Below are 27574 nucleotides of genomic sequence, written 5' to 3'. Positions count from 1 at the left end.
TGGTACTGAGTCTTCAATGGCCAGAGTTCTGATGAGACTGAAAGACGATAAGGGCTCTTTATAGGCAACAATTCAGCGAGCCACTATTTATTATAAAGAACTCGCAGCTTTACACTCGCCCAAGGGATCGTGGAATAAAGAACAGACTAAACGTGAGGGATGAGACCTGTCGGGTAACATGTGGGCGTTTCCTGAACTCCAGTGTGGTACAGAGCAAGCTCCAAATCTGCTCTGATGCAAAAGCAACTAGTCCGAGTTTGCCAAAGAAACATCTCAGCCCGGGAAGAAGCTGGGCTCAGGTTCCATCTGCCTTGATCTATGCCCTAATTGACCTAAAAAACAAAGGTTACTTTGCCTTGATGCCTAATCAGCAGAGAAAGCCCTGGTTAGCTCAGAGCTGTCACAAATGATGTGATGGTTGCGCTGCTGGGACTTCTGACAGAACTGGGATCCCCACAGTTACGCGAGTGTATGTCATGGGCACGGCCTTGGCTGCGACGCTGGGACATTCAGAAACTGCTTCCCCCAGCCCTGACTCTCTCCCACGTGACGTAACAACCATCCCCAGGCTCCCTGCCATTGCGCTTGACCTTGACCTTGCATTTGCCAGTCGGGGCACTGCTTGAATGTCTCGGAATTAGAGTCTCTGACCTACAGTCCAGAAGACTTGAGGAGCTGAGTTCCACCGGCCAGGCCTCAGAAATCACCGTCTGGACTGGCCACAGCCAGAAGGCGAGGGCCCCAGGGTACTTCCTGCACAGGCCCCGTCTCACCAAGTGGTCATTAGAAGTAAGGGGCCCGAAAGGGCTTCGCTTCTGGAAGGGCAGTTGCCGTGACACAGCCTCTACTGTTTGCCACCCTCCACTGAAAACTCTCAACCTCTCCAGCGGGAGATTCTCCGTAAACTGTGCTTTTCAACCCAGGCAGCAGCAGAAGGGCCCAGTCTCCTGGGCAGATCCACACAAAGATCACCTGTTCTCAGGGAACTGAAAACATGTACCTGCAAAGGCCGAAGGCATGAAACTCATAACGCCCACTTTGGGAGAAGGTTCCAGCAGCTGCTCTGCCTCCAACCCCAAAAGTTGAAAAGCCTCTGAATTCCTGCTGTCAGCCCTCGTGTGAGGACTGCTCTCCCAGAACTCTCTGGCGTAAGCACCTCGGGCCGGAACCTCTCGTGGGCTTCCTTACCCCAAGCCCACTTCTATGCCACGCAGGACTCCCCCGTGCCCCGCCCCACACAGGGAAAGCCTGTTTCTTCTTTTCCCACCACACCGATTCCTCCAGAATGTTAAAGTTTGGCTCCAACCTCACCTTGGCTGAGTATCACTTCTTCCTGCGTATCCCAGGGTTTGGTGGCTTTAACTGAATTTTAGCGGCTTCCTTAAGGATACAGGAGACTGGTGATGGGACACAGGGAACCGCTAAAGGTCTGGGGTAAGGCCTGGGATTGTGACCCCCTGCAAGGCTGCCCAGGGTTCAGTGTGGCAGAGCGGGATCCTCTGTTTTCTTGAGAGTCATTTTTCCCTGTCATGAGAACGGGGGGCTCTGTCACTAGGGACCGAGAGGTCGAGGGTTTCGATCCTGAATGCAGGCTAATGTTTACCTTTCCCAATTTATCAAACTCCAAAAACTCAAGACATTTCTTGTTCTGGAGAGCTCACAATCTTCTCCACCTATAATCTTCAAAAGCCTTCTGAATAGAAAGATAAAGGGCTCAAGGGATTCCCTCCGGATTCAAAGGAAGTGTCTCTTCTTCCTGCTTTGATTGAAGACAAGCAGTTCACAGCCCAACCACAGTCCAAACACAACCGGTCTTGCAAAGCAATCTGCGGTAGATACCTTTTCCTATAGGTCAAGGAAACCGGAGCCTTTCGTGTTTCTAAGATACTGAACTTGAATGCCCAAATTGAGGGAGAGGAGAAGGAAAAATGGAAGGAGGGAGAAGGGGCCGAATTTGATGTGGAAGGTTCTACCCCACTACTCAATTCCTCTTTTGACCCCTCGCCTCTTTCAGGAACCAGGACTAGCTTCTGGCTATGGGTAAATGCTCCCCCAACTAGAAAAGTCTCAATGTAAAAGGGGACTTGCTCTTTCCTGACTTTCTGGCAGCACGAATTAAAGGGAGCTGAAGAGAGCCTTTGTCGTCTTTTCAGTTATCATCAGCTGCTGACAACCTGGGGTGTGGATCTGAGGGGCCCGGAGGGAAAGGGGCCGGTCTGGGTTGGGAGCCCCGGGCCGTGGGATGCTGGGTGGAGGTGGACTTACCCCTGCCAGTTCTCGTGGAAAAGGAAGAAGCTGGGCTTCAGGAGCGCTGGCTGAAGCGCTAGCGGGGGCAGGAAGCTCTAGGGCATGCTCACCAGCTGACTCGGGGTGACCCGTGCCATGGTGGGGGGCCTCAGCCTCCCCCCGAGGCTCCTCTCCCGAATCCGACAAGTCTTTTTGCTCTGCAGAGGACTGGGAGCAAAAAAGACAATTTTCCTTCAATGTAAATAAAGCCAGCAACACGGGGCAGGGGAGGGGGGCAGGGGAAGGTCTGGAGATGCTCGACCTTCAGCAGCTCCTGCCCGGGAGCTCGGGCCAAGAGAGCCGGCACATGCTACCGCGTTCTGCTCCGCAGAGCCAGCCCTCCACACTGACGGAAGGGCAGTGAACGTGGACCTGCTGCTGTCGGACCTGGCAGGGAGCTCTGAGGTGTGCAAGAAGTTGGACCCTCCTTTTGAAAACTGCAAGGTGGCCCCTGTGGCACAGAGACCCTCTGCCGATGGCAGCGAGTGAGGAAACACACCCCCGTGACCGAGACGGGGGCGGTGCCTCTAGCAGAGGGGAACAGGGGCCATTGTGTCAAACTGTCCCCAGGGCTTAATAACCCATCCACTCAAACATACTCGTGAGGGGAGGTGGGCGCCAGCACCCTGTCTGGCCACTGGGAGAGCCAGGGCGGCGGGGCCAGGGCTTCTGCACTGGCTGCGGCCCCACCAGCACCTTCCCATCTGCCGCTTAAACCCGAGAGGAAGGGAACGCTTTCTTGCTCGGCGAGCGCAGGTGTGGGGCGACCCCGCGAGCTGGCAGACACACAGAGAGCCGGTTTTGTATCAGTGGACAGGTGGGTGGGGCTCCGGCTGAAGGAGGGAGCCCCTCGGCCTAGAATTCTCCCAGGCTCCCCCGGAACATCCCGGGCCAGGGCTTATCTAGAAAACAGCCAGGGTAAGGGGAAGCCGGTCCCCAAAGTCTTCATCCTCAAAAGCACAGATCCCCCCCCCGGCATCCTTTGAGGTGGTCCTTGGGATTCTGAAGGGGCTTCCATGGGCCGAGGGCTCTGTGGCCAAGACTCTTCTTGAGAGGTGCGTTACAAAGCTGGTGTCCTGGAATAAATACACGGGCTCCGGTCCCCAAGCCTCCCGCCTGCCATCGTCCACCACACGTTCCTCTTGCTTTGTGAACTAAATGACCACGGGGCCACCCTGTCTCCGTGCAGACACGGCTGTGTTCTTCCTGACTGTGAAGTGACTGAAACCTCTTTAGACAGGACTTGGGACTATTTTTAAATGTGTGAGCCTGCTAGATGAAAGGAACTACATAGAGGATTTTAAGAGAAATTTCAAACTTTCTTAGGGAAAAGCAAAAGCAACACAACTCATCCATACATCTAAAAAAGCCACCCAAATCGACTCTTCCTATACAGGGAAGAGCCACAGACATAAAGGCCCTCCTTCCCAGGCCGTTCCTCAAACCTGTCCAAGGCACCGAGGTTGGTCCCACGCACCAGTCTGCTGCTACTTTATGCCTAGAGATTTAACACCACTTAAGAGAGAAAATGAAACTCAGAGCTCTATGGGAAATTGCCTATCTCTGTTCAAAACCACTTGGATTTTTTTAAAAATCCCTGCTTTTCGAATATAAATGTTGAAATGCCCTCGTGGCATGGTAGACTAGAGATGAAGCCTACGTCGGAGGACCAAAAAGAAATACAAATGCCATTCCAGCATTTTCTCCTTGGGTCTGAGTAAGCTCTAAGGCACCAAGATAGAGCCTGTAGTTTTTCAACATGTTTGTTAAAATCGGACATCGAGATTTTGGCAGGCTTTGACATCATCCTAAAATATACGTGGCTGACAAAAAACCACGCATACAGGGTACGCTTGTTACACACACAGTAAGCTTCCAGTGTTGTCGGTGACACCCTGCTTTCTGCTTTTTTGCTGAATGGACATTATCCTGCCAGTGCAACCCCAAAATCTTCTGCCTTCAGATTAGCAAATATTTGGAAAATAAAGTAAATGAAAGAAACGTTCAGTCGTCACAAACAGTGAAACAAACTACGGAAGGAGATTCAAATTCTCTTCACGTTAAAGAGAAAAAAACTGTCTGTCTCCATTCAAGGCAGTTAAGAAAAGGTTTCATTTTTGCCCCTAAAACACAAATGCATGGAAACGCAAGCATTTTGTGAAGAGCGCCATCTTGAGGAAGCTCAAGAACAGGAAAGCAGTAGAGACAGTTCCTGTGCTGTCACTCTGGCTCCAGGTTTGCGTTTCAGGCGTCAGGACTGGAGTTCCGCTGCTGCCCGATGCCCTAACACGGAACAGTGGGAGGATCTGACGACTCGTCCTGAGACCAAGGGACGCCACCGGCAGGCCACCACCAATCTGTGGCTTGCTGCAAACGCAACTCCAACTGTCTATGGGCCTGACGGAAAATCCTGTGTGTCTTTGTCACCAAACCAACACCAAAACGCCTGGGCTGGCAGCCTAATTTTTTTCTTTTTGATTTCAAATCTTTCATCTCGATCGTGATTCAGTAATAACAGCTGGGCCTTTGAAGGGGGCCGTGGGCTCTTGGAGTGCATCCCACTGGGGCACTGGTGGTTTAGAGATCATTCACTGAAAGAAGGTAATGCTCCCACAGTCGACAATGGGACTTCTTGATCTTTGTGGATCAAAAAGTGGCTCAAAAAATAGCTGTATGGGAGACCTAGGTGACAATTAGGACAATTTCAACGTGGACTATATATTAGAGGGTATTTCTGAATTAATGATCATTTTCTCAGGCGTGCCCATGGCACTAGGGCCATGGAGAAGAATTCCTAGGAGACGCCCGCTGAAGTATTTAGGGGAAAACCATCAGGTGGGTGCAACTTATAGTCGAGCTTTCTGGCATTTATGATAAAAATGTTAACGGTGAAGCCAGGTGAAGGATACCCAAGGGTCCACAGTACCATTCTTTTAACTTTTCTGAGGATTTGAAAAATTTTTCAAAAACAGAAAGTTGAAAAAGGGAAAATAAAAGCTCCCTCAGAAAAAAACAACAGCAACCTGAACAGATCTTCCCAACTCTTGCTACTGTGGCGTGAGAAGGGAGGGCTGAAATCGCGGCAAGAGGGGGAAGCTGGGAGGGTCTCAAGGTGTCATTTTGTGAGAAGTGTGGTGGCCACTCCTTGCAGACCTACCTTCCCGTCGCTTCCCCTGGGCCGGGGAGCCACGCGGCCATGGAGCCGGCTGTCCAAGCCTCTCCGCTTCCTTCCCGCCCGACGCCCGAGCTGTCATAGCAGCAGAGAAAGGAGGAGGGCTCCGTGTCCACTGGGCAGCTGCCCACCCGGCAGCTCAGAGGGCGGCCCCGACGGACATGCAGGCTCCTCCGGCCTCTGCCGTTAGACGCAGAGGTTTTCCGTGCCCTTCCGATGATCTTGTCACACAAGTGTGACAGCAGGAGAACTCTGAAGAGCTGGAGGTCAGTTATTTCTAGAAGCCCATTTAGAGCTGGCACTGAGTCAATATTTTGATGCGCACGTTGGTGGTGAGCACCTCCCTGGAGACTCTTCGGGTTCAACCTCACCCCGTTTATGTAATTGGCATCAACCTTCTGAAGGTGACACGTGTTAAGTCAGCCTTTGAATTACGAAGCAACAGAACCACCTCAACCGTGAAAACAGTACTGAAATAAGAGTTAGTCATTTTAAAAGCATTTTAAATTCAGTCAAATAAACATTACGTTTTAGCGTTTCACCCTGCTGGCTGTCAGAAAGTCTTCAGGTTTTAAGAGTTATTCATTCCAATTACTTGTTTCAAATCTGGGTCGGCAAACTTTTTCTGTAAAGGGCCAGATACTAAATATGTTCGACTTTGCAGGCTACCTGGTCTCAGTCCAAACCCCTTCACTCTGCTGTGGACTGCACGGGCCAGGCGGGGCCGAGCGCCAATAAAGCTTTACTGACAAAAACAGCAGTGGTGGCAGCCCTTAGTTGGCTGACCCCTGTTTCAAACTAAAAGTGGTTCAAAAGAAAATCATAATAAAACTCAAAATTCTAGAAAATCCCGATTTTACGGAAAACCTAACAGAAGTGACTTTTACATCTGAAGCAGAAACCAAACACGTCCACCTCTAAAAGCCAGAAGCACATCAGCCCCTTCACAGTGACTGAACTTCCAAAGGACAAATGATAAAAACACATGTATGCACTGGTCAGGGCCCAAGGGAGAGGGGACGGCAGAGGTTGATGTATCTTGAAAATACCACTCGGAAAACTGAAACCAAAAGGGAAGAACATTTCCTTGTTCTGTGATTCTTCGGCGTAAGAATTAACAGCAGGAAAGATTAATTTGAGAACAAGCCTAGCAGATAAGCCCCGGCTGACACAGAAGACACCCTGCGCAGGGGTGCGGGTAGGGGTCTCAGGGCAGCCGCTTCTCCTTCCCGCCCCCTCCACGCACTCGCGCCCTCCCCGGCACAGCCCTTGTACGCCGGGGCTGCTCTCTTCTCAGGCCAAGGGGCAGGGTTCACAAGCAGCAGCCGGGCTGCCAGGAGTCCCAAATCGCCAGGCCAGCAGCCCCCAAACTCAAAGCCGGCCACCCTGGGGGGGGACCGGACATCCACCTGAGCACCTGGTCTGTAGGTCACGAGCCCTGAGCCGAGAAGCCCCTCAAATGCTGTCCTCATCAACAAGACGCACACGGGTTTCAGAACACCTGCATCAACGCAGCGCATTGGTCACCCTGAAATCTTGCCGTGGTTTTTTGGACAAATGGGGGAGTCCTCATACAAACTTGGGAGGCATCACCACAGAACATCAACTATCTCTGGACACAGCCCGGACCTTCCAGGCTGATCCGTTCAGGGAGGGAGACAACCCCAATGACTTCAAGATAAGCAACCACACGCAACTTTGTGGGAAGGCACCGGGCTGCTAGCTCATCACAATGAATTAGGCGAGGTACTTCCAACATCAGGGAAAACAAGACATTTAAAGCCCAAGAAGGGGGAAGCAACCTAACAAAGATGGGTGGTGAATATATAATGCAAGCTGACTACTAACTGTTCGAAATGCATTTATGCCAAGTTGGTTGGAGCCAAAAAAAATCCCGCTAAAATCTTTAAAGGTCCTATTTTCCCCTTAACCAGCACTGCTCCCTCCCCTCTCCTCCCTACCCCCGTCCCCGGCCCCCTTTCTCTCCCTCCTACCAGATTCCCTAATGCACAGCAGTACTTCTAAAGCAAATCGTTAGGAATTAGAAGAAAGCTTTCTTCCACTGTGTTTTTAAAGCAGGGCCTCTGAGCCCTGTCCATACACACCCCATCTTAACCTCGTGCCATGGTAACCTAAAGCCACCGGGCCTTTTCTCCGTGGCAGAAGGATCCTGGGCCATGCGACCTGGGGAGAGAGGGCTTGAGGAGAAAACAGGGCAGAGTAACCGTGTGAAGGGAGAACATACCGGCCCCTTACCTTTTGTCCTTTATCCTTCTGAAACACAAAGACGGGCGGAGCAATGGCAGGTTTCTCTGCAAAAAGAAAAATTGGTGTTTTTCCCCCCAACACTACATTCATACAGTAAACAAAGTTACATTCGTTTGTAATGAGTTAAAAACAAAAAACAAACCTGATATAAAACTAGTCACTCGAAAGATCATCAAATAGCTTAGAAAACGGTTTCTTCACATGGATGCGGGGAAGTGTTGGGTGTGTAAAAACTCGACACAGTGGTAGGATACGTGCACTTTTCTGTGTGCACGTGCACACCAATAAAACGGTTTCAAGACTCACTCAGAACAGGCCATGTCACCGATGGAGGGAGCGCGGTGCGGAGGGTGGCAGGCAGCAGAGTGCCCGGCGGCGGCTACTCAGCGCCACCAACCGTGGTGCTGCAGGAACGAGGCACAGAGACGGCAGGTCCCCAATTTCAAAGGCTGGAGACTAGTTTAGTTTTTTAACTTTTTTTTTTTTTTTTTGGTTGCGCCATGTGGCTTGCAGGATCTTAGTTCCCTGACTAGGGATTGAACCCGGGCCCCGGCAATGAAGTTGCCGATTTCTGACCACTGGCCCACCAGGGATGACCCATTTGCAACCTCTGCCCACGGGACGCATGCTCTTTGGAGAGCTTACTCCGCTCAAGTCAGCCCTGCATTCCACCTGGGTCTCTAAGTCAGCGCCCGTTAAAAAAAAAAAGTGTGGAGTTGTGAGAAGTCTGAAAGGCCATCTTGCACAGCTGCTGTTGAAGGAAGAAACCCTTTGGGATGTTGTCACTGGACCAGGGAGATGCCGCCGGTCGTTCTCAGGCAGCTGAGTCCATGGCTCTCGGCCACTTGCCCCGGAGCGGGTGGCCGCTCAGGAAGGCCCTGCCGCTGGCCAGCGGGTTCTGGACGAGGGCTGCCTTAACCCGTGGGGGGGCCCGGAGGCGCCTGCCTCACTGCCTGGGGCCGGGGCGCGTGGCTCTGGGCGCACTCATGAGCCCTGCGGGCGTGCCCAGGGCCTCCCTCAGCATTCGAGGCCTGGAGAGCGGCGCGGATGGGAAGCCGGGGGTCATGAGTTTGGGGAACACTCGCACAACCCTTCCCCTTCCCCCAGTTGTGCGGAGCCGAGGTGAACCAGGAACCCGCACTCACACGGCTTTAACCCGGCAGGACCACTACGCGGGAGGGGACACAGCTTGCGGGCCATGAGAGCGCTTGTGTGGGACGTGGTCGGAGGGTCTGGTCTGGAGCACCAGGGAAACGCTCCCGAGAAGAGGCAGCTGTGCTGAAGCCCCAAGGAGAAGAGTGAAGGGAGAGGGGCAGGTGTGACGGTGACAGGGAGCCCGAGGGGCGGATGGTGGCGACGCTAAGGATCTGGGACGGCTGTAAAAGGAGTGGAGGAAGCACAGAGAGAACAGAGTTTGGGGAAGGGGGCGAAGGCGATCACCCACAGTAAAGAAGATGGGGGGCGGGGGGGCACGGTATGGGGAGCAAAAGGACAAGACCGAGATGGGCAAATGGACACTGTCCTACTCCCCACCCCCACAGAGGAGCAGGACAGACGCCAATCTTCACTTTGGGGCCACAGCCCACCGACGGTGACCATTCCCTCTGCTGTGCTCACTGAAGCCTTGTGGCACTTGGGTCCGATTCACCACGACAGTCCTCCCCAGGCACAGCCCACGCAATCACTGGGGTGAATGACATCTAGGAGACCACACTGCCACAAGGGAGGAGGGTGGAGGCGTGGAAGGGCCTTGCACGCTTCCCACGACAGCCGTCTCCCCAGCACAGCCCACGCGATCACTGGGGTGAATGACATCTAGGAGGCCACACTGCCACAAGGGAGGAGGGTGGCGGCGTGGAAGGGCCTTGCACGCTTCCCAGGACAGCCGTCTCCCCAGCACAGATGCGCAGCTACTGCTCCGCAAACCCGGGGGGTCGAACGAACGCATGCACGTGCTTACTGCCGGGCAGTAAACGACAGCAAAGGAAAGCTGGAGGGACTCCGGGGACAGCAGCAGCTTCTCCACACCATGTCTACCACAGGCAAGCCCAGACACCTTCTGGCGCTGCCCTTTACCCCATAAGCCTAGCACCCGGGGCTGTGGGTCCAGATCCCGGCCTCACTTCTGCCTCCGACTGCCGGCCAGCCGCAAGGCTCGGGGGTGTGCAGGAAGGATCTGTGATTTTGGTCAGCCTAGGCCCACCCCTGCTTCCTCACCGTGGTTTAGATGGAGCCCAACCTGGCTCCGGGCCCGAGGAGGAGAATACTGCATGCGCTGGCCCCAGGGGACACGGCGGCACATGAATAAGGCCAGGCCGCTGCCAACGAATGAGACTCGGGTCCAGGACTTCCACTGGAGCTACTGGGGAAGGGGCGCTCTTTCTCTGCTGGGGCTGCCAGCAGCCGGGTGTCACCACAAGGGGCCCTGGAGCAGAGCCAATCCAGCAGGAAGCAGAGCTGGGGATGGAGGAGGAAACTGAACCCTGGAGACACGGCTGGAGGCCCTGGGTCAGCAGGCCCGAAGCTAACCCCACCCCCACCCTGACTCTTCAGTGAGGCCAGCAAATGCTGATTTTTTGCTTAAGCTGGCCTGAGCTTGACTTCTCTCTGTCCCTTGTCTCTAAGAGCCTCCGGCCTCTCTGGGAGAAGAGGCCTAGCCGCTGTAGACTTAATTAAACACACACCATACCCTGTAGAAGAAACCTGGGACTGGCCTCACAGTGAAGCCAAGATGCTCTCTTTCTCTTCCAAGCAGGCATCACCACCTGATGCACCATGTGTGTGGGTTTATTATGGTCTGTCTCCCCTAGTAAGGGATCAACTCCATGAGATCGGAGCCTCTGCCTCGTTCCCCTTGTGTCCGACGGTCTGAGAACAGTAACCGGCACCCTGCAGGGGTTCAACAAATGTTTGATGGAGGGATGAGAAAGGAAGGCAAGGGGGGCACTGAGGAAATGACTGCCAGGCTGTAAGGAAGGACTGGAACGGAGAGGAAGCATCTGAATGGTAGAGGAAGAGCTTCCTGGTGCTGGAACTGTGGTGGCTGATGTGCAGGCACACAGGAGGGGCTGCCTGTGGGTCCCCGGGGCAGGACGGGAACAGAATTAGTTTCAGCAGGAGGCTGCCTGTGGGGCGAAGGTCCTGCCCAGCGCCTCCTGGACCGCACGGCAGGGTCCGGGCGCAAGCTGGGAGAGATCCCATCTGCTGGAGGAACCCTCCCGCACGGCAACAGGGCGCGGCGCACGGCTGCGGGCAGAGACCAGCGAGAGGCGGGCACGGGGCTCTGAGCTTGGAAAGCAGACCCACCCCCATCACCTCCACTGCTGGAGTTCAGACCTCCCTTCTTTCCCCGCCTCTACCCTCACCCCCTGAAGTGCGGCCTCCACAGAGCAGCCAGAACCACTGGTGTGAAACTCACACTTTCAACTCGGCAACGTCCTCCCAGACTAGGGTCGAAGGCCGTTCAAAAAGGCCACCCCGCACCGACCATGACTGTGGCATTGAAGAGCCCCCAGCACGTCCCACGCTTCTGTCGCTTCTGGACTTCTGCCTGGTTTAGTCCCTCTGCCTCGAAGACATTCTCACCTTCTCTTCCGTGGCCGACACACATTCAGGTAGAGACACCACCTCCTCCAGGATGCTCCCAGTTTGAACTGGGCTCCTGAAGCCTGCTCTGGCTTACATCCTGCATGGGTTACACCAAGGCTACCTGTCAGGGAGGCTGAGAGATCACAGACACAGCATCTGAAACAGCTCTGCACGCAGCCTGTCACCTGGTGTGTGCAGTGTAAGAACCATCCAGTAAATGTTTGAACTAAACCCCTTCTGTACTTCTTCACGTGGGTAGCACCAGCTGCTATGTGATCACATAAATATTTATGAAGCCCTTGTTCTGTGCAAGGCATCACGGGAAAAATGCGGAAAATGCGGAACGGGAAGCCGGGGGCAGAAAACTTCAGGGTAAAGCGTCTGATGAAAAGGGAGGGGGTGTGTCTGTTTACTTGGCCGGGTGTGTGTGTGTGTGCGCACGGGTGCTATTTGCTTATTTGCTCCCCTGGCAGTATCCTCTCCTGGACCTTAAGCTCCGTAATAGTGGGGCCTCTGTTGTGTTCGCCTCTGTATCTTCAGAGCCAAACACAGTCTCACACATAACACGTGCTCAACAAGCAGTTAGAGAGCAAGCGGAATGCCGTGGGCCACACGGGCTGGGGCCAGGGAGGCCTGGGCCCTGGCAGCCCACCTCGCGGGCCACAGGGACCCCTGCGGAGGGCAGGTTTGGGGGACAGAACTTCGGTCAGTTCTCTACCAAAGACACAAAGCATCAGAGCCACGCGTGCTTCATTTCTGCTCATCCGCTTTAGGGCCCAGAGTCCGTAAACTGCAAGCTAGTCCCGACTCCACGGCAGCAACACACGGGTGCCCCCTTCCAGGCAGACTGTCTTTAACTGTCCCACATCACCACTGCTTCTGGTTGTCACCGAAAAAGCAGCGTCATCCAGCAGACTGAAACCCAAGTTTGGGGAACGAACAGGGGACAGAAGCAACGAGGCTCCTTGGACCTGCCTGAAGCCCCAGTCCAGCTTTCCTTTCACAAGTGAAGGGAAAACCACCACCAGAGATTTGTAGAGACCTAGGCCACCGCAAAGACCTAAAATATTAAAACGTTAACCAAATACACATTATTTGATCCAGATTCTGTCCGCCAGGTGTTTTTTTCTTTGTTTTTTGGTTCTGTGAAGTGCTCCCTGGGACTTCCCTGGTGGTCCAGTGGTTAAGAATCTGCCTTCCAATGCAGGGGACGTGGGTTCAATCCCTGGTCGGGAACCTAAGATCCCACAAGCCGTGGAGCAACTAAGCCCGCGCATCAAGTAGGGAGAAGCCCGTGCACTGCAGCAAACAGTCCGCATGCCACAAATAAGACCCGACGCAGCCAAATAAATAAATACTCCTTGATCAAATTAGTCTGTAAAAAAACAGCCCACCTGGAGCATTGAATAGACTCATCAACATAAGAAGGGTTAAGAAAACCAACAGTAAAGAAACCCGTTTCACCAAATGTTCCCCAAAGTTATCTGACCAGGCAACCCCTTTCCAGGAACACCCGTGACGAGGCCTGAGAACTGTGGCGACTGCGGCCAACACTGCTGCGTGAAGTGGGGTGGGATTCGGAGCCCTCAAGTCACCTCAAAGAACAGCCCTGCTCTGGGTGGCGCAGGCACTACCGTCTGGGACACGCTGGGTGAGTCGGCCTCACCTCAGCTTCCCAAGGTGCCGATGCCAAGTCCACGGTGGCTGCTCTTGGTCTGAACCCCTCCCCCATTCTCCTCCACACGCCCCTCCTCAGCTCCTGTGCCCCAGATGGCTCCCTGCCTGAGCCCAACCGTGATCCCAGCTCCCAGCAAGGGAAAGCCCCTGCTTCCCCGATCCCCCAGGGGGCGGTGGGTGGTGGCGGGGAGGCCGGGGACGGACCTGGACAGGCTGAAAGGAGTAGCCCCTGGTGACACCCCCCCCGGTGACATCCCGGCCCACAGCTCGGGCTCTCCCTCCTGTCCCTTGCCACCCTCCACCCAACTGTCTGCTTTGGATGTAAACCTTGGGGCAGCTCAGCTGTGATCCCCAAGGACCAGGACTGGGTTCCGGACCTGGTCTTTGCAGTCCTGGTGGTAAGCACGAGACAGGTAGGCCCAGGTGTGGAAAGTCGCAGATCTCTGCTCCTGTGCCATCCCTCTGCAAGATTTCTGGGACCCCTCCGCCAGATGTCTGGGACCCCTCCCTGCTCCCAGAGGCACTGCTGACGTGGCTGTGACTGTCAGGGTGCTCTGCCCACCCAACTGAGCCGGGAACCACTCCTCCAGCTGCACCTCTCGCTACGTTCATAGAGTCAATCATGACAGTCACTTGGCAACTACAACTTCCAGCGATTCCACACATCTGAGTGCCCACTGTGCAGCAGGCACCATGCTGGCTTCTAGGGTGTGGTGGTGACAGGGAGAGACAAGTCCCCTGCCTGCCAGGAGCTGACATCAGATTAGTTGAACGTTACGACACAGGGGAAGCACAGAAGGCACTCGGAGCGCGGAGCTGGGGCACCCAAGCCGGTGAGGCTGCAGAGAAGGAGCAGGTCAGGGAGGGCTTCTTGAAGGAAATGCCGCTTAAGCAGAAGGAGCAGCACTCAGCCAGGTGACCAGGAGCGGGGAGGAATGAGGCAGCACTGGAGGAATTGGAGGAAGGTCAGGGTGGCACCACTGGACTCCCTTAAAGACAGACGGGAAACACGCCAGCCCAGGGCGAGAGCAGCGGAGTGCAATCCCTCACACCTGCACGGCCCAGCGTAGGAGCTGCTGGCAGGTCAGCACCAATCACACTCAGGCAGTTCCTATCTTGAGCAAAGGAACCAAAGATGGCTCCAAAGAAGTCGGGGGTCCCTAAGGTGCAGGCTGCCTCCTGACCCAAAGGGCCAGAGACCATTCTCCCTGCAGGGAGTGGAGGCCTCTGGGCAACAAAGGGGTCGCCAAGGAGGCAGGCCCTTCTACTAAAGCAGAAACGACTGACCAGGGGCCCTGGGACAAGGGAAAGTCCTCGGATGGCTTGGGTGCGTGCGTGGGAAGTTCTAAAAGCCCCATCCTGAAGGCATCGCTGTAATCTGTGTACAATGTCTTTGTCAGGGAGAGGGCCTGTAAACTGCCTCCTCAAATAGTGGGTAAGGAGGGTCCAAAGGAGGAGGAGAGTTTTAAGAAGTCCCACACCTGTCGGAATTAAAACAGTGGGCTTCCTGATACCACCACTACAAGCAGGCCAGGGTACAGCGCTCAGGGTTTCATCTGTGTCTTTTCTGCCCAGAGATTGACTGGTGGCAAAACCATTAAAACAAAATGCCTCCTGTGTCTATTTCAGACCAGCAAGGAAAGGGACGGAGGGGGTACTGCCCTGTAGCCAGTCTAAGGAGGAGGAACTCCTAGGGACAGGGTAGGTGATGGCAGCTGCCCGGATGTGAGGAAAGGAGGCCAAGTCCCTACTGCGAGCAAGGAAAGGGGAGAGAGGAGCTGGCCTGGACCCCAGAGGTGGCCCCGGGGTAGAAGGGTGTGTGTCCCCACCCTCCAGGGTGACAGAGGTCTTGGGATCCCATCTTTAGACTTCTCCAGCCTCCGCCACGTCGTCACAGCGAGGACACTCCCAGATGGGGTTTCCCAGAACCCTGGGATGGTCTCTCACACAGGCCAGCAGTCACTGATCGGAAAGTACTTACGGGCCAGGCACCTAGGTGCTCGGCGCTTTATCCGCACCACTGTCCTGAAACTTCACAACCACCTTAAGAGGTAGGTCCTTAGTTTACAGAACAGGAACGGAGACTCAGAGAGGGCGAGCGACTTGTCCAAGGTGGGACTGGGTCTCCAACCCAGGCGGGCCTGACTCTAGTCCCTGACCCCCGCGCTACTACCCACGCACCGCAAGGGCAAAAGGGAGAAGTCACCGCCCCATTTTGCTTCCTCCCATCTTTCCCGCTCAGGTGGGCCTCGAAGCTAAGAAACTGAGACTCTTCTTTTGAGAAGTGACATCAGGAATAAAGCAGCTGTCAGTGAACATTCTAGACAAATATCTCTGGAAGAGTACAAATGAAACTAGAGGGTGAGCGATGGACTGTGGGGTGGGCCCGAGGCTTCCAGCAAGTCTTGCGACCATCTGCTTCAGAAGAGCGTGCAGTTACACCAAGGGCAGACCCTCAGGCTCCTCGAGGAGAGAATGGAGACCCACGCTCAACGGTGAGGCCCGCTATGCCTCTGCAGCTGTCAAACGTGTAACCGTGGGAGGCTCTACGTAACACATTCACAACTGAAGCTGAAAACACACACATTCTCTGTGTTTTCAGCCCTGCATGCAGGCTTTCCTTCTTCACACTGTGCAGGGAGGCAAGTACACAGAAGCCACGGGCAGGCCTGCCCCTCGACAAGCTCTGGCACGCCCCCGTGGCTGCCTCCAGCCTCTGTCTCTGAGGATGTCTGCTAAACTAAACAGAAGAAAATATGCAGACCCAGGAAAACACACAGAGAAGGGAATCTGGAATATCTTGGCCTGTTCTGTTTATTCCCCTCCTAAATGATGGATCAAACACCTGCCAGGAAATAACCCCCATCTGGAAAGCCACTTAGAATTCTTGTCCAAAATGTCAGCAAGGTAGTTGTGCAAAATGAGCTTTAATCCTGCGCTGATGTGTCTTAATCTTATCTGTGCAAAAAATATGGAAAGCATCTTGCCAACAAAAACAACAGTCTGTTAATACGTGGCAACTGCTTTAATCCTGCGACACTTACTATCTCAACCCTTCGAGTCATTTCTTTTCTCAGGAATTATTATAAACAGTCCTGTGCAGCAACATAAAGGTGAATTTGTCACCGATGCGTCAACTCTGTTCGCCAACTAATTCTTTGGTGGAGAGTAGAACTGATCTCAATCATGTTGTTGCTAGGCAATACCTCTCTGATCTCAGTGTACCGCAGGCTCAGCTAGTGGGCAGTGGGTCCCTTCATTCTTTTTTTGGTACTTGAATATATTTTTCCTCAGGCAGCTCTCAACTGGTCTCATGGAAGATCATAGGGGGGCACAGTTTTGGGAGATGATGGTGTTCTTTCATCTTATGCCCTTCTTTCTGGGATGCTCTTCATCACAAAATTACCTTCACCTACTGAAACCCGAGCCACTCTTCAGGGCTCTAACATGACCCTACACTTGTGACAACAGCGGGGGTAAGAAGCCACTCGGATTTGCTGAATGGCCCTAACTAGACCCGGGGGCAGGCGCTTTACATACCCCGTCTCCTTCAATGTCATCACAGCCCTATGGCATAGAAATTATTTATCGTCTCTGATTTGCAAATCACGAAACAAGACTGAGAGGCCTCGGAGAGACACGTGCCCTGCCCAAGTCACGAAGCTGGTAAACAGCAGAGGTGGGACCAGAACCCTAAGCCTGACTTCCAAGCTGGGTGCTTCACGTCCCCCTCGACCCCTCTCAGGCCAAGCCACATCCACCTTCTTTACTTCTAGAAGTACTGGCCCTGCAGCCCCCTCCAATCCCTCCACCCCTGCCCCATCCACTCAGACTACAAGCTGCTGGGGAAGACCCTGCACTTTGGATACCTCTGTGCCTTAAATCCAGGAAACCCCCCATAAACCTATTAATAAATCAAACAAAGTCAGCAACCTCACCTAAAACTACTGAGAAATCGGGGAGCCAGCTTTGACAGCACTTTTCTATTCTGCCACTAGATGGCGCGACACAAGCACAGCTGAGGTGAAGTATCGGTGCAAGCGGCCGGCCGAAGATTCAGGGGAAAGTTCCAGTGAAGACAGCGGAAATCCCCTCACAGGAAGGAGAGCTAAGGACTCCAGAAAATCTGCTGAGCCTGCAGACCAACTGAAGAAGTTTGGGAACGCAGGCGCTAGTTTCTGTGTGTGTTCAGATGGGCCTCAACCACCTGCGGCTGGGACCCCGGGCAAGTTCACGCGCTTTCCCCACATACTGCCTGTGTCTGTCAACAGGGATGGTACCTACACCCGAGTCGGTTCGGAAGGACTGAAGGAAATGATGCATATCAAGTGCTTGGGAAGCGGCTGGCATGCAGTCCGAATTCCACGCTGGCGTGACTATTGTTACTAGAATTCCACACAGAGACTGCAGATACACTGACGCCGTCTCAGAGCAGAGGTCTTGGACTCCAGGACTGTCTCCAGTCGCCAGGCCCCCAACGATGATAAACACCTCCCAGTCTGGGCCCTTCCAAGAGCTGCCTGGACACGGGGACACCTCGCCACAAACAGTCTCTCATAATCCCTTGAGCCCTTCTGAGGCCGAGGGAATCAGTGAGGTGAGAGCCGACGGCAGGCCCACTAGCCAAGCCCTGCTCACAGCAACACGACTTCCTGAGAACCCACGATGAGCCAGGTGCGAGGCACCAGGCACTGGAGACAGGAGGAAAGGTGGACGAGGCCGCAGCCATCTAGTGGGAAGAGGAGAGAAAAACAAGCAGCCGGAGGCGTGCGGGGATAATGAGGAAAGCCTGGAGGCAGGCGCTAGACGGCCGCTAGGGCAGGGCGGTGGGCAGAAGGGGGCCACGGTGGGGGGAAGGCCTCGCCCAGGCGCCATCTGAACCTTGGGTGTGAAGGAGCGACCAAGTGAAGGCAGAGTATGCCGCGCAGAGGGAGCCCCAAGAACGAACATCCTAAGGACAGGAAGATCCTGGAGGCCAACGTGACCCGAGTGTTTCCTTAGGGGAGGGTAGGAGGTGAGTTTGGGGAGGGGGTGCATGGTGAGGAGTCCAAGCAGGGGTGTGATATGAGCAGGTTCATTTTCCTGAAAGACCACCCTGGCAGTGGTCCTCACGAATCCTTTCCATTTCTGTGCGTTAGGAAGTTTTGTAATATGATGTCGGGGAAGATCACCCTGGGAGTGGTGAGGAGAACAGATCTCAGGGAGGCAGGAGGAGTTGCCAGGGGGCCAGCGAGGAGCCCTCAGGTGCTGTCCAGGTGAGAAGCGGCAGTGACAGGGAGGCTCGGGCAAGTCTTGCGGCCTTGCAGACTGGGCGAGGCGGCTGGAGCCTGACTATTCTGGAGACAGAGCCTGCTGGTGCCTGAGCTGTGGAAGCACGTCTCGCTCACTCAGAGGCCGACGTGGTCAGCAAACACAACCCCCATTCTTCTGACAAGACTCCACAAGCAGGCGGCCCCCTCCAAGTGGCACTGATGATGAGTAACCCAGGCCCTGGACTCTCAGAACCCCGGCGGCCACATCAATGCTGCAAAACATCCTTTCTCCTCTGAGCAAACGGTAGCCTGTTTTCTCACTCTTGCCACCTGAGAAGCCAAACTCTCCAGAACTGTTTTCCCCACTCCCGCTCTGCTGTTACAGATGCAACACGGGCGTTAATTCTGGGCCGATGAATTCTCGAAATTCTGTGTGGCAAGCCTGGGGGAGTTTAATTTAGCAAAGGCATTTAAAATGTACTGCAAAAGCAAAGCTTACCTCCTAGACACATGCATGGAGAAACCACTGTCGTCTCTGTCAGGTTTCAGGAGAACAAGTGCCCAGTGAGTCAAAATGATCCACTGGAAAGGATGAGCTGGGCTCCTAGACTCAGTGGCTGGAGGTGGGCACACTGGGACAGGCCGACTCCTCTTACAGACACGGCCTTGGGCTTCAGCCCCCGTGAAAGGGAACGGCCCAGATGCAGAGCATCTCGGAAGGTGCTCCCCTGGAACTTGGAACAGTGCTGAAGGTCACGGAAAACACTGTCCCCCCTTAACAGGGACATGAAGTCCATGATGCCTACGGCTGCCAAAAGGCCATAAAAAAAAAAAAGGTTGGGAGGGTGAGCCCTAAGCTCTAGTTGGCAAACAGTTTACTCTTGGACAGTTTTATTTTGCCCCCCCACACTCCACCCCCCGGACACTGGGCAATGTCTGAAAACATTTTTGGTCATCACGATGGGGAGGAGTCACTAGTGGCATCTAGTGGACGGAGATCAGGGAGGCTGAGCAGCCTCCTACTGTGCACAGGGTGGCCCCCCAACCACAGAGAATGAGCCAACCCCAAGTATCACCTGTGCTGAGGTTGAGAAAAAGACTGAGTCAGATCCCTAGCTCACATTATACGCCAAAGTAAATTCTCAGTGGGTCAGACGGCACAAACCAGGGTGACGCCCCAGCATCTGTGAATTACCTCCTCTCTCCCTCCCGGCTCCATCTGTGTATTTAAATGTGTGCAGCACCCTAGGACTTCAGTAGATCAGATGACTATGTCGCACAGTCTCTTGGCGGGGGGAGGGTCAACAGAATCCCCTAACACAGGGGTACTCAAACAGAGGCGATTTTGCCCCCGAGGGGACATCTGACAACGTCTAGAGACATTTGGGTAGAGGTCAGGGACACTGCCAAACATCCCACAATACACAGGACAGATCCCACTGGAATGTCTCAATGAAACTCGGCTATAACCCAAAAGGAGCTTTCTCTCTACCTAGGCATCCAATCAGAAGACTAACAGCCAGTAGTAACTGACACGGATCTGCACCCACCAGTGGGCCAATCCCCTGCCATATGTTCCTTTCACACAACAATCCTCAGACTTGATTAGCATCGTTCCCATTCTACAGGTGCAGGAACTGAGGTCAAACAATTTGCCCAAGCTCCTGGGCAAGTAAGTGGCAGAGGCAAGACACATACGGAAGGGCACTTCCGACTGTGCCACAAGCTATCAACCGGAGCCTGTCAGTCAGTTCCGGTCTAAAATTCCTTTGAGGCTTGAGACAGGGGAGAAACCCACATGGATCTCCCTACAGGCCCCACTCAGGCCAAGCACCTGTCTAAGAGGTGCTACGACAGGGCTGAAACCCAAATGCCAGCCAAGGTCAGGCAGGCATTGGAAAAGGGGGAAGCGGGCCAGGTCCCAAGCAAGTCAGTGGAGACCGCGGTGTCCAGGAAGGCACAGTCTATCTCAAGGTGGCAGCTGTTCCTCAGTCCTGGCAAATCATTACTGTGCAGGAACGCAGGCTGAGGCTGGTTGCTGTTTTTCAAGAGAAATCAGAAACCTGGATTATTCTTTCCCCTGAAATCTCGGAATTCTTAAGTACTGGCTCCTAATTAAAAGCAAACAAAGACAAACCTAAATGAGTCAAATTATATATGTCTGCTTGCCCCCAAAGCAAGGTTACAACTTCTGCCTGTAGTTTTTGACTCTGGCTCCATGTTGTAAAACATCTGTGGGGTCCTAGACACTGCGCACCTCCTGCAACAATCTCCAACGGTGCAGCCAAAGCATCAGTTTTAATTCTCCTCCACAACCTCCTTAAATAAGCGTGAAGCGCGGTCAGGGTTAAGATTCATAGCAAGTGCTACGCGATAGCACCAAGTGCCAAGACAACCAAGGATGAAGTGGAGTATAGGGATTTTGCTCCGAGACCCTGTGCTTCACAGTTTTCTACCAAGCAGTGCACAGCCACACCGAACACAGCTCCGTGGGACCACAGGAAGGTTACTGCACGAAGGTGGCAAAAACAAACCCCCTTCTAACAAAACAGAGAACCCCTGCTGCTTGCTGCCAGCACTACCACCAGATCCTGAATAGACAACGAAGCAAACCCATCTGCCTCCTGATGGTTTCAAAGCACCATGGAGAGCTACCAAGGCTCAGCCAGGTCAATACCAGCTGCCTTTCCCAGGTAGTTTCCATTCCATGAGAAAGGCCCTTTTCAAGTCCCCCAAATGCATCCCATTGCTCCCCAAATGGCCCCCATTTCCCACTCTACCCCAGCCTATTCTCCGGGCCTGAACTCACTTACTAGGCAGGAATTCGACTGGTACCTAAGATGCCCCCTTGGCCGGCCCCAAACACCGTCCCCGCTCCCAAGGCCATTCTAAGCTCCCTGGCTCTGACCGGACCAACTTCCTGTCGCCTCCTCTCTCTCCGGCTCCTTCAGCGTACAAGCACACAGCAGATCCCGGCCGGCCCTAACACCCGATGATGCCCGCAGGTAACGGGGCTGCTGGGGTGGGTCCATTTTCCAGCTAACTGGGAGGCAGGCTGGAGACGTGGTGGGGAAGCTTTAAACTTGCAGAACTGCAAGCTTTTCTGTCTATACACAGGATCCCTGTCAAAACTTAAATTTTCTTCCAAGTACATAAAGACTTTAGCATGGCACCCTCAGCTACCGCCAGGCTCCATTCACCCCGGGTGTGAGAGGCATGCGAGAGTTGACCTCAGGACAAACCCCAGGGTTAATGTTTATCATAACTTCATGAAAACTTCGAAAAATTGCTTCTCACTTCTCCTAAGAATTAAGTTTAGGGCAGGGGAAGGGGGTGGTGAGAACCAAGTGAACTGAGGATTCCAACTGTTTTGAGTTCTCGCTCATCAATAAAAACTCAGCTGCATCTCATCCTCTCTGGGGTTAGGTTTTAAATCAAAAAGTAAGGTGAGAAGTGATGAAAGCCAAACCACCCTTGAAAATCTCTGGACTGATACTTGGTCAGGCCAGATCAGGGGTTCTCAATGGGGGGCAACTGCGGGGGGGCTCCCCCCACCGGGGACACTGGGCAATGCCTGGGCACTTCTGGCTGACATGACTGGGGGAGGGGGGAGGGTGCTACTGGCATCTAGCGGGTCGAGACCAGGGAAGCTGATCAACATCCTACAATGCCCAGCACAGCCCCACAACAGAGAATTATCTGGCCCCAAATGCCTAGAGTGCCGAGGCTGAGAGCCCCTGCCTAGATGGTCACGCAATCAAAGTCAAGACAGAACCTAAGAGGACGGACAGCCCAGTTCTGGCCGCCTCTCATCCTGGGCTCACCCCAGGGGGAGGATTCAGTGGGGGTGGATTCACCTGCACTGTTCAGACTCACTTCTTGCCCTCTCTTGCTTCGCTTTGAGCACTTCAGCTAAATGTGTCGGTAACATAAGTCCACCACGGTAAAAATAGCTACTATTTACTGTTTATTAATGGGCTGAGATAGGCGCTAAAGAATTTATATGCGTTAATTCAGCCAAGGGTCACAGCAACCATGGGATAGATATGATCATCGTTATCCTCATTTTGTTGGTGAGAAAACTAAGGCTCAAAGGAGTTAAGAATTTGGCCAAAGTCACTCAGAGAGTACAAGGCAGAGTCAAAACACAAACCCGGTTCTCATGCAAAGCCTGTGCCCCACCATCGCTTTATATGGAGGGTCTCAACTGAGGGTGATTCTCCCCACCTCCTGCCCTGGGACACTACACAATGTCTGAAGACATTTTTGGCTGTCACGACCCCTGGGGTAGGGGTGCAGGGGAGGGTGTGTGCTACTGGGATCTTACGTGTAGTCAGGGACGCTGCTATGATGCTCAACATCCTACAGAGCAGAGGACGGCCCCTCAACAGAGAATCATCTGCTCCAAAATGTCGACGGGGCCAAAGTCGAGAACCCTGCTCTATATGGTCTCTTGGGTTTCCACCCTGTGTGTCCGCAGGCTGGCAAGGCGTCATATGCACATGGTATCTTTTAAGGCTGGGATCTAGAATCCAAGATCTCCTATAGCTCAAATACGCTTTGCTCACCCTCTTCTCAGTCTCTTTACCTTCACCAGGGGCCAAACGCTACCTTCAAATCCCGATGCCGGTCTACAAGGCAGAATAACTCCAGAGACAGGATGATTAACGACTTTGGGATGTATCAGTAGCGAAATGCCAAGCAGAAGAGAATATCCCAGGACACAAGTGTACAACACCCACACACTCCTGGGAGAGAAACATTCCAGTTGGACCTTAACAGTCACGGACTACAGGACTACCAACAAAGGGCCGTGGGAGTTGCTGTCACAACGGAGATCACCATGGCAAGGAGGGCCAACAAGATGCTGTACTGGGTACACAACTGGAACTGTTTCTTTCTACACAAGCACAGCACTCCTAACCTGTACTACTCAAGCCAGTGCTTCTCAGCCCTAGCTGCACATCGGGATCACCCGTGCTGTTTTCTGTCTCTACAGATGCCCAGGTGTGAGGATGGATATGCTTAGGATCCCAGTCTGGAAAGGCAGAAGCCGAGAGGGCGTTTGAGATTAAACAACAAGTGGGAAAGCACACGTATGGGGCAGTCCCTAAAGCTTCAAAATGCGTAGGCAAGGAAGTCCTAGTTCACATAGTGGGTAAGAAATTAACGATCCTAGCAGGCTGCACAAGCCCAAACCCGAAATGGAGTGGAGAAACACATGACAACCAATTGAAGGGTGGCAGAGATATGAGAGGCATAAAAGACCACTAAGATTTGATTTTTTTGGAGACAGCTAGGCCAGAACTAGTGTCAGAGGCAAAGTACTAGGTGAGTGTGGCATCTACTAGGCAAAAACTTTAAGTACTACAAAACAGTCCGTTTTCTCTATCTTACCCTTACCTGTTCAACCGTGCAATTTACAATCGACAGCTCACGCGTCAGCGCATACGCTAGAAATGGTGCCCCTGCAAAACAGGAACCCATACTTTTCCCTTTGTGCTCGAAGGTAGACCTCACCACGGAGGTCCTTACTGATGAACTCACTCATTCATTCAACAAGCATTTCTTGGATACCTACTCTGCGTCAGGCACTATCCTAACTGGGGTGGGGGATCCATCAGCAGCAGACAGAAATCCTCACCCTCACGGAGCTTACGTTCTAGAAGCAAACAAGTAGACCTGGCACACCGGTTGGTGATAAGTGCCATGGGGCAACATGAAGCAGGGCAGAGGGGATAGGGAACGCGGATACGATTTGAAATAGGTGGCCAGAGAAGTTCTCAACGATAAGGTAACATGTGAGTAAAAACCTCAAGGAGGGGCAGGAGCAAGCCGTGGGGACGTGTGCAGGAAGGCTGACTCAGGCAGAGGAACCAGCAGGTCCAAAGGCATATAGGAGAGAGGATGTGGACCACGCAAGGGACGCGGAGACAGCCAGAGTGGATAAAGCAGGGCCCGTCGGGGAGAGAGTGGCGGGAGAGGAGGACAGGGAGGTCTCGGGGGCCATCTGCCTTTGGGGTTGGGAAACTGTCAGCTGGCTGAAGGTGGAAGGGAGGCCCAGGCAGCGGTGGTGGTGAGAAGTGGTCACCCCCTGGAAAGATTTTTAAGGTAGAATTGACAAGATGTGCTGTGGCACGGGAGAGAAAGAGGAGTCAAGGGCGACGTCAAGGTGTTTGGCCTGAGCCATTCAAAGAATGGACTTGCCATTTACTACAAGGGGAGAAGGACGGTGGGGTGGGCGGGTTTGGGGGAGAAAGATAGGGGTTTTGTGTGATGTGGCTATTGGACATCCAAATGGAGATGTTGAACGTGACGTCGCATATGAGTCTCGAATTCAAGAAAATGAATGAGCCCAGTACACAAATATACAAAGTGTGTCATACTGACTCCCATTTATCCAGTCCCCGTTCTGCCTGTAAATGGATCTTGTGAATGGAATGCCTCAACCCTCCACTGGCTCCTTTGTCTTATCAAAGACATGTGGCATACATGGCAGCGGGGGGTGTTCTGAAGTCAGACCACCTTGATCCACATCCCTATTCCTTACTAGCTGTGTGACCTGCCTTGGACAAGTAATTTAACCACTCTAACTCAGCTTCCTCACGGAGAACAGGAGCCGACGGTACCTTCCTCCGGGAGCTTTTGTGAGGAGTGAGGGTTACTCCAGATCACACGTGCCCAAGACTTTGAACAGTACCTGGTAGCACTCCAAATGCTCCACCAGGGTGAGCACTTATTATTGTCATTCGTGCATTCGTGCAGCTCAGTACAAACCTCAGGCCAGCAGGGAGCAAGGTATGGGGGGAAATCAGGGCCAGGCAGGTAGATTGCTTGCCTGTAGTTGTGCACCTAGACACGGAGGGAGCTAAAAATAGGCCTCCGAAAGTCTTGAAGCTACTAGCGATCTCAACGCCACGGCTGATTTCATCAGACAGCGGCTGATGGGGTGCTTTCCCTGGGCCATTCGGAACTATAACCTTGTCAAAATCGCTCAGCCGGGATGTCAGCGCTCCGCAGAGGAGGGGATCGCACAGTCTCTGTCTCTCTCTGGAAGTGCAACCAAAAAAAAGGGCCGAAAAGCCGCCAGGGCTTTCAGTGGCTCACGTCCTGCGGCTGGACCTAAATGAGCGGAGACGAGGCGCGACTCTCGGGTCGCCAGGAAGGATCCGGGGGAACTGGCGGGAACTGGGGGGCTGAATTGGGGGTGGGGGTGCAAACAAACCGGACGTTCTCCATCCTCGGCGTGGGGCAGGCCCGCGGAGGATGAGAAGCCCACAGGACCAGGGGGTGGGCCGGCTCAGCAGCCAGGCCGGGGAAGGGGGAAAGCCGGGGTCCCCGAGAACGAGGGGGCGGGGAGGGAGCGTGGCGCGCTGGGCCCGCGACCAGGCCCGGAGATCCATTTACATCCGAAGCCGAGGCGTTGAGGCCGCGCCTCCCGCCCCCTTCGGCCCCCGGCCTGGCCTGCGAGGCGGAAGGGCCTCAGGGCCGCGGCCCCCGCCGTCTCCAGAGCCGTCTGGCCGGACGGTGGCAGGGCCGGGGCTACCGGGAGTGATGGGCCGGGCCGGTGAGCCCGGCCTAAGGGGACGCAATGGGGGACGGCTGCGGGGCCCGCTGTGCCGCTCTCCCGGAGCAGACAGGCCCCCCGCACCCCGGGGTGCTCAGCCCTCGGGCCTGTGGCCCCCGGGCCTCCCGCCGCCCATTCCCTGGCCGCTGGCTGGCCCCCGACGGCACCTCCCCTACCTTCGTTCGCCAGGTCCGCCATTTTACTTCCTTAAGCCCTCCCACAAGGCCCCGCGCCGGCCCGGGCTCGTCTGCCTTCTGCCAGAAACTCCCGCGCGTGCGCACTTGCCAAGTCGACTCCGAGCAAAGCGGGCAGTTAGCGGCTGCGCGCGGAGCCCGGCGCGGAGAAGCTCTCGGGATCTGGGTCCGAGCCGGGCCAAGCTCGGAGCACGCGCCTGCGCATTAACCGCCCCCCGCCTCCTTTTCCCGCCGACCGAGGGGGCGTGGGCAGGGCAGGGCGCACGCGTAGTGGGCCTCGCGCGCGCCGCGGGCAATGTGGGAACCTGCGTTCCCTGCGGCTGCGCGCCCGGAGTGGGTCTTCACGCCGCTGCTTTCCGCTTGTGTTCCGGCCTCGCACCCTCGGTGGGAGCTTGAACCGTGGAGGGCGCCGCGACCGACGCCTTCTCCTAGGTAGATCCCTGGGTCGGGGCGGGGTGGGGGTGCTTTCCACGTGCCGCAGTCCCGAGGCCCGGAGGGAGGCCTGTAGGTGGCCGTGGGGCGCCTTGTGTCACCCCAGGCCTCAAGTTTCCCCTTCTAAGGGACCAGTACTTTAGGCAAACTTTCTGAGGCCACGTGGAGAGGTGGGGGATGGTTGGGGGGAGTAGAGGTAAGAGGTTGAGGATCACTGGCCAAAGGGAAGGTTCATGGCGGGGCGGGGCACAGGTGTTGATCCGGGACTTGACCTCACAGAGCCATCAGAATGGGAGCTCCAGGACGACTGGCCCCTGAGGCCCCGTACTGAACAGCGCCTGACACCGAGCCTCACCGAGTGTCTTCATCGATCACATGGGCTGATGACCCCTCCCTCCCCCTCCCCTCCCCTCTCCCCTCCCCTCCCCCTCCCCTCTCCCCTCCCCTCTCCCCTCCCCTCCCCCTCCCCTCCCCTCCCCTTCTCCCCTCCCCCCTCCCCCCCATGACTGAGGGGAGAATATTGGACGCCCTGGGCTCATTCGTGACTCACCTGCTACGCAACATCCCGCGGGCCCTGCCTCATCTCCTAAATAGAGCCCAGATCCGCCCGTTCTCCCCAGCAGGGCTCTCTATCCCTACCCCAGGCCAGACCATTCTCATCTCTCTCCTGGAAAACCCGATAGCATCTTTCTCTCTCTGCTCTCTTTCCTTTCATTCTTATGAAATAAGCAGCACACAGAGGGATCTTTTAAAAATGTGAGTTAGATCAAGGGCACATCTTTCCTCAATGCTTCCGAAGGGCTTTCTACTGATCTTGGAATAAATTCTAAACCTCTTGTTCAGGCTTACAAAGCCCCCGTTTTTTGCTGCCATGCTTGCCCTTGCTCGTTGCAGTTCAGCCATATGGTCTTTCTGTGTCCTTGGAGCTCACCAAACCCCTTCCAGCCTCAGGATCTTTGCACTGGCTGATCCCTCTGCTTGGGACTTTGTGTCCCTTTTTTTCCTGTTTGAGTCCCAGCTTCACTCCTCCTGCTCCAGTATGATCTGGAGGAGGAGGTCCTATAGCCTGTGGGCCACATTTTTAATTATTGGGAGAAAACCAAAAGAAGAATAATTGCTCATGACATGTGAAAATTGT

General features: G+C 54.4%; 1 protein-coding gene across 9 annotated transcripts in view; it reads right to left on the bottom strand.

Annotated features, from left to right (window-relative positions):
• RANBP3 (RAN binding protein 3) overlaps positions 1 to 26126 on the bottom strand; it is a 53956-nt gene extending 27830 nt beyond the window's left edge. For 4 of the 9 annotated variants that reach the window (XM_036846756.1, XM_036846757.1, XM_036846759.1 and 1 more), the window contains exons 1-3: positions 25987 to 26126; positions 7715 to 7770; positions 2266 to 2454 (exon numbers count right to left, since the gene is read on the bottom strand). In XM_036846756.1, the coding sequence (XP_036702651.1) occupies positions 2266 to 2454; positions 7715 to 7770; positions 25987 to 26008 (267 nt within the window). In that variant the 5' untranslated portion in view covers positions 26009 to 26126. Of the gene's footprint in view, positions 1 to 1603; positions 1737 to 2265; positions 2455 to 7714; positions 7771 to 25986 lie in introns of those variants that run through there. The other 5 variants (XM_036846762.1, XM_036846761.1, XM_036846763.1 and 2 more) reach the window with 3 other exon arrangements.
• Positions 26127 to 27574: the final 1448 nt, after the last annotated feature.

The sequence above is a fragment of the Balaenoptera musculus genome, chromosome 3 (assembly GCF_009873245.2).
Source record: "Balaenoptera musculus isolate JJ_BM4_2016_0621 chromosome 3, mBalMus1.pri.v3, whole genome shotgun sequence".
In the NCBI taxonomy this organism is placed as follows: domain Eukaryota; kingdom Metazoa; phylum Chordata; class Mammalia; order Artiodactyla; family Balaenopteridae; genus Balaenoptera; species Balaenoptera musculus.
Note: the sequence above shows the minus strand (reverse complement) of the source record. Positions and strands in the feature narration are given on the sequence as shown.